The sequence below is a fragment of the Vitis vinifera genome, chromosome 4, assembly GCF_030704535.1.
Source record: "Vitis vinifera cultivar Pinot Noir 40024 chromosome 4, ASM3070453v1".
Classification (NCBI taxonomy): Eukaryota; Viridiplantae; Streptophyta; class Magnoliopsida; order Vitales; family Vitaceae; genus Vitis; species Vitis vinifera.
In genome coordinates, this window is record NC_081808.1 from 15,900,965 (window position 1) to 15,907,720 (window position 6,756).

General features: G+C 30.9%; 1 protein-coding gene across 1 annotated transcript; it reads right to left on the reverse strand.

Annotated features, from left to right (window-relative positions):
* Nucleotides 1-396: 396 nt before the first annotated feature.
* On the reverse strand, nt 397-3,915 carry LOC100250049 (pyruvate dehydrogenase E1 component subunit beta-3, chloroplastic). Its single transcript, XM_002269405.5, has 4 exons — nt 3,536-3,915; nt 3,286-3,389; nt 3,150-3,193; nt 397-1,555 (listed from the first exon to the last, which is right to left on the reverse strand). Exons 1-4 carry the CDS (start codon nt 3,630-3,632, stop codon nt 583-585), a joined length of 1,218 nt encoding a protein of 405 aa, XP_002269441.1. The 5' UTR covers nt 3,633-3,915; the 3' UTR covers nt 397-582.
* Nucleotides 3,916-6,756: the final 2,841 nt, after the last annotated feature.

The following is a 6,756-nucleotide window of genomic DNA, read 5'->3' on the forward strand; positions in this document are numbered from 1 at the left end:
ATGCACTTCCTGCAATTACTTCTATATAAAATATAAAAGTTTAAAAAATTTTATTTTTAAGATAAAAAATTTAAAATAATATAAACAATAACATAATATATAAAAATAAATATTTTATTTAACATGGATATAGAAAATTTTATTTCCTATACATCTAAATTTGTTTATTATGTATGTTTATATTATATTTTATTCTCATTAATTTGCTCTGGAACTTTTGGCTTGGCAATAAGGAGATGCCCAAAAAGATCCTTTTGATCTTGTTGATGTCAATAGTAGATACTTTTTAAGCCCTGCCCTAGTGCCAAACACTGCATGTGTGTTTGTTTCATGTCCTTTTGATTCTGGTCGATGTAAATGGTAGTCATCTACATTGGCATTGATGCTACACCATAATGAAGGAAAAGAACACAGACAAAAGCCTCAACTCAATCAACAGTTGCAAAGTCTTAACAACACAAACGCTAACAAAAGCTTAAATGACAATTTCGTAACAGAACTACAAAGGGAAAATAAAAATAAAGGAACGTAACAGCTCTATGGTTACCCTACTTGGAACTGCAACTTGTTTGACCATATTTGCTACTGGCAAAGCTGTTCAACAGCAGTCACAATCTGTGAAGGCTGCACCACAGTCCATTCCTCCAATGTCCCAGCATATGGGGTGGGCACATCCTGTGATGACAGACAAACAATCGGGGCATCCAAGTAATCAATGAAATTCTCAGTGATAGCAGCTGTCAAACTGGCACCGATCCCACCTGTCCGCATGCACTCCTCCACAATCAGCACACGGTGTGTCTTCTTCACTGAATTCCCAATCGTGTAAAGATCAAATGGTTTCAAGGACCTGATATCAATAACCTCAGGGTCATACCCCTTGTTCACCAATGTTTTGGCAGCCTGCATCACATGATACCTCATCCTAGAATAGGTTAAAATGGTGACATGTTCCCCAGGTCTTACCATCTCTGCTTCCTCGAGTGATAACACATACTCTTCATCTGGAATCCTCTCCTTGAGATTGTAAAGCAAAACATGCTCAAAAAGGATCACCGGGTTTTCACTCCGGATTGCAGCTTTCATCAAGCCCTTGGCATTGTAAGGGGTTGAGCATGCCACCATTTGGATTCCAGGTATTGATTGGAAATATGATTCAAGGCGTTGTGAGTGTTCAGCCCCAAGCTGCCGACCAACTCCACCAGGTCCTCTGATAACCACTGGTATTTTGAACTGGCCACCAGATGTATAGTGGAGCATGCCACAGTTGTTGGAGATCTGGTTGAAAGCTAAAAGGAGAAATCCCATGTTCATCCCCTCGATAATCGGCCTTAACCCAGTCATGGCAGCTCCAATGCCCATGCCAGTGAAGGAGTTTTCAGCAATGGGTGTGTCAAGAACCCTGAGATCCCCATACTTTGTAGCCAGGCCCTTTGTCACCTTGTAGGAGCCTCCATAGTGGCCCACGTCTTCACCCATTACGCATACTCGGGGATCTCTATCCATTTCTTCTTCCAGGCCTTCTCGAAGGGCTTCAAATAGTAGAAGCTCATGCCTGAGGAAAGAAATCAAATTAAGTTTACTAAATCCTCAATTAGCAATATTGAAGTCATAAGAACAACAATTATGAATGCGAACAAGAGAATAGTAATAATAAGAATTTTCCAATATTTTTTAAACATGAATTAAGGAATTGAAAATATAACTATCTTTATGAATGTAAAGAACATATTTGGATTCTCTTAGTACTTTGGAATTTACAAAACCCAGTTTTTCCATTTTATATTCATGCATTTGCTCTTGACAATACAATAGATTAGAAAAGGAATAAAACGGGGGGGTTGGAAGAAGAGAAAGGGATATGAAACCAATAACAAGTAGTTACTACATTGATCAGGAAAATAGCATCTCTACTTGTTTTGAGATTTCTGATGAAAGCCAATGAATTGGCCTAATTAATGAAAAAAAAAAAGGATTAGACTCCGAAGGTGACTAAAACTGAAAAGAACTAAAAAAACTTGTTCCATTCCCTCCCTCCCTCCAGTAGCGGTATTCCCAGAGGTATGTTCACGTCATTTTTAAGAATAGTTCACCCTGGAATAACTTGGGCTTCTGATTCCATTCTAAATTCAGCTTGCTGGTGGTGGGTGTGTCACTGTGTTCCCTCTTATCATATTTTGAATAACCCTAATAGCAAACAACAATTGGAAAATACACACAGATGTTCTTCACTACTTTTGTTGTTATCAGTATCATATTGGAAGTCTTTTTCCTTCTTTTTGAGCAATATGAGTGATTCAAGGTCAGGGCAAGTTGTCTTACTGAACAAAGAATCCTAGAGATCAATGCCCCCTGTGAGATAAAAACCTGATGACAATACATTGCAGAAAGGGAGTGATTTCTCCAAGGAGAGCACTGATTTGTGTGCTTTGATCATCACAAGACTTTTTGAAACATTTTTACAATTAACAAGTTTGTTTTATTTTTGGTTATTAAATATTGCAGTACCTGGCTTTAATAGAAATTGCTGTAAATTATTCACCATCAAATCCTTGTATTCTAGTATGAGAAAATAGGCCACAACCTTGAAAACACGAATGAACCAAAAAACTCATTGCAATTGGTCTAGCCTTTTGATGCCTAATCCCCTTATTAGTGTAAAAGTGATAACTTCTAAATGTTTTCTACATGCATTCAGTGCCAATAAGTTTTGCATCAACAAACATGCAGGTGTATTTTGTTGGTTACAATTGGATTGATTCGGAGCACCAATTGGAATTCAAAACTCTGGCTTGTACAGTGGATCTCCCACTATTTTGTACAGAGCTTAGTTCCACAAAGTTTGAATCCAATTCCAAATCATGCAGGATCTGAAGCATCCAAATCTAAATTGTTACTCCCAATTCCCATTCAAGATTTTTCTTCCAAGAGAGCAAAATTTTAGCAAGAATGAAAAAGGAATCGCAATCAAGTCAAAAATACAAAAATATTTCAATTCACGACCACCACAATTGTCTTATGATAAAAAAAATTTAACTCCATAAATTGTAAGAACATATTGAGCTAAAAATAGGCACATATTATGAGAATCAAGCTCAGAAAATGGATTGAAAGAAAAAGTGTGAGAGAGAAAGACAAAAGAAACAAACCCAGGTTTAGATGCAGTTGAGGTCACAGAAGCATCCGCCTTCGCCTAAAAATCCAAAAACAAACGTCAAAATCCAATACCGGAAAAAAAAAAAAAACAATTTACATATGCATTTACGATTGAGAAAGAGAGTTAACTGCAACTGCATTAGTAATCAAGCGTTGAGCACCGCGGCTCCGCGGGGAAGAACCAAGCGACGGCCTCCCATCAGATCTTACCACAAACAAACTTCCTTTCCTCGCTAATACAAAAAACACATAACCCAAATCTCAGCAAAAAGAGTATTAAAAAAAATAAATCCAAAATGCTCTGTTTGGTTCCCGGGAATAAACTTTCCCATAGAAAATTTTACGGGAATTCAATGAATTGAAGTAAATGAGAGAGAACCTGAGACGAATCTAGGAGATTGTGAGTGGAATTTCTCGGCAGGAGGCAGAGCCGCCGCCGCCGCCGCCGCGCCGATCCCTTGAAAAATCGCAGCCATTGCTTCGTCTGGAAAGGAGAGGAAGCGATGTGAATGTGATGAGAGGAGAGAACCAGTGAGAGACGGTGCTTGCTTTGCTCGGCGATTTATTTGAGACCCTTTTTAACAGCTCACCGGCACCATCTTCGTTTTCATCGCCACCGGCCAGCGTAAAGACGGGAGATTTGAGGTTACAATGACGCATTTACCCTCCTTTGTTGTTTTTTGGTACAAGCAGGTGTTAATCTGGTGACCCACCCCTTCCTATGAAAAAACAACTTATTGATATCCAGTTAGATTTTTCAAAGAGTGGTGTTGGCCCGTTGGGTAATATATTTTCAAATTTTAGATTTTTATTTTTATTTTTTTTGTTAACTTATTATTTAAGTCTTAAAATTTTTTATTTAATAAAAAAGTTAATGTATTTAATTTTTTTAAATACTAAAAAGAATATATTGGTTTTTTTATTTTTTAATATTTAATAAAAATTAAATATTTAAAAAACAAACAATTTGACTTTTATTACAACCGTAAAATGATGCCCAGTTAGTATTTTAGATTTTTATTTATTTCTAAATAAAATTTTATAATATTTGCTTATTTGATGACTTAAAATAAATCTTTACCATAATTAAATTAATATATTTCTACTTGCATATGAATCGTATTATCACCGGCCAGAAAAGCGATGTCTGCTTCCCAAAAATTGCTTTCCATGCTATAAAATCACTTTTTTCCTTTTATATATATATATATATATATATAAAATAATAATAATAAGGAAAGACTTTTAAAATAATAGGCTTTGATAATGACTTTAATTAGGTAGCTGTGGAAGCGATGTGGGGTTTAGTTTTCAATGACCTTTTTAAAGGTGATTTGATCCCATGACTTTGGGAACTAACGAAATTAAATTTTGTGCTTTCTCCTGAAAAAAGAGGAAAAAAAAAAAAAGGACAAGTGAAAGAAAATAAAAATAAAAAATAAATTTAAAATTAATAAATTATTTAATTTATTTTTAAAATTTATTTAATTTATTTTTTTTCATTATATGAAAATTTAATTATTTTAAAATATTAAAATTTTTAATTAAATTTAATTATATTTAAATTTTTTTCATTTTTTTTATAAAAAAGTTAAACACATGAAAATTATTTTTCTTAAAATTCTTTTATTTCCTTTGTATTTTTCGAAAATCAACATTTTACTTGTAATTTGGATAATAAGAAATTTTTAATAAGATTACAAAAAACACACATTGAAAAAACAACTTATTGATACCATATCTCCGTATATTTTTTAACGGGATATTGACATGAATACAACAGGATGCCATGTAACACATCCGAGAGTCCAAAATAATTCCTCAGTGTCCATCCACATGGCATCATAGAATTCTCCCAAACTATATGGGAAAGAAGAAAAGAGAGTGGGAAAAACAAAGCCCACTTATGAAATTGATTATATAATTATCTAATTATTTATTCTTATAATAACAAGGGTCATGGGATTAAAACGGATAATTCCAAATTTACAAATCAACCCTCCACGAATTTTACTATAAAAAATAACTCATATATATATATATATATATATATATTTATAAAACCTTCATATTTTCTTATAAAGGTAAAATTCTCTTCAAAATCTTACACAAAATCATACAAATATTAAAAGATATTTATATAAAAAATGAATTATTTTTCAAATCCAAACGCTAGAAATGTTACTTTATAAATTTGAAAGTATTTCATCTTCTTTGATTAATTAATTATAATTGTAATAAGAAGAAGAAATCAAAAAGTACCTATATAATTTAGAAGTTAAGAAAACGAGAAGGAAAATAAATGAAAAAGAGACTTTGGCAATGTGACGGGTTGCCCCAATCCCAATCCCAACCCCACCCCATTTATTGAAAATAATTCTCATCCTTATCTCATACCCACTCCCACCTAGTTTAACTTTTTTTTTTAGTATTTTAAAAATTTTTAAATTACATTAAAATAAAATATATTTTATAAATAATTAAATTATTATATTTTTATAACTTATTTTATTGAAAATATTTATTATTATTATTATTTTTATTATCTATGTATTAAAAATAAGAAAATAAAAATTAAATTAATTAATTTTATATATAATCAAGGATGAGCGAGATAAGGCAATACTTGAACCCACCCGAAATCCATATTGAGTTTGAAAAAGAAATCTCAAACTCATTTATTTAAATTTTAAATTTGTCCAATTAAAGGCAGAATGAGGTGAGTACTTGAAAAAAACCCACTTTATTGTCATTTCTATCATAAATGGTAAAAACCTTATTTTATGTTGGCCCATTTGATCAAAAAAGGCATAACAAAATCACATTTTATATTATACATCAAAATGATATTGATAATGAATATTTTGAGAATTCAAATATGAAAAATTATTATTTTTTATGAAGATGATATATGATGTAAATTTTTTAAAAAATATTCTATAAAAAAATAGTTGAAAATAATACATTTTCATAATCAATCAAAAATTCATATTCAACAAAAACAAAACTTGTCAGAGGTATTGTTTTAAGTTAGAAAACTATTGTTTCTAAATATAATTTCTGAATAAACCTAAAAAAATCTCTTTCCACTTTCTTTTCTTCTCTCCCTTCCTAGTGTTAAAAAAATTGTTTGAGAACTTTTGTCAAAGCAGCATCCTATAATATTCCTGGAATTCTACACTCAACTTATAAATATTTCAATTATTTTCTAAATAAAAATAGAAATCAAACTTGAAAACATGTTTGAATGATATTTTTTCTATTTTCATACTTGTGTGACCCACCATCAATATAAATATTATAAATATTTATAAACCATTATTTCATATATATATATATATTGAAAATTAAATATTGTATAATTTTGTTCATTTACTAGATTATGTATTATTATAGTTATAAATGAATATATATTTATATGAGATTAATTTATTTGATTAATCATATTTTTTTTCGCAATTTTTTGGTTAGTGAAAACAAAAAACCAAACATGATTTTACAAATATTATTTTTAAAATTAATTTTCACTTTTTTTTAACCAAATACATTTTCAAAAAATGAAAAAATAGAAAATAAAATTTAATTAAAAAAAAAAAAGGT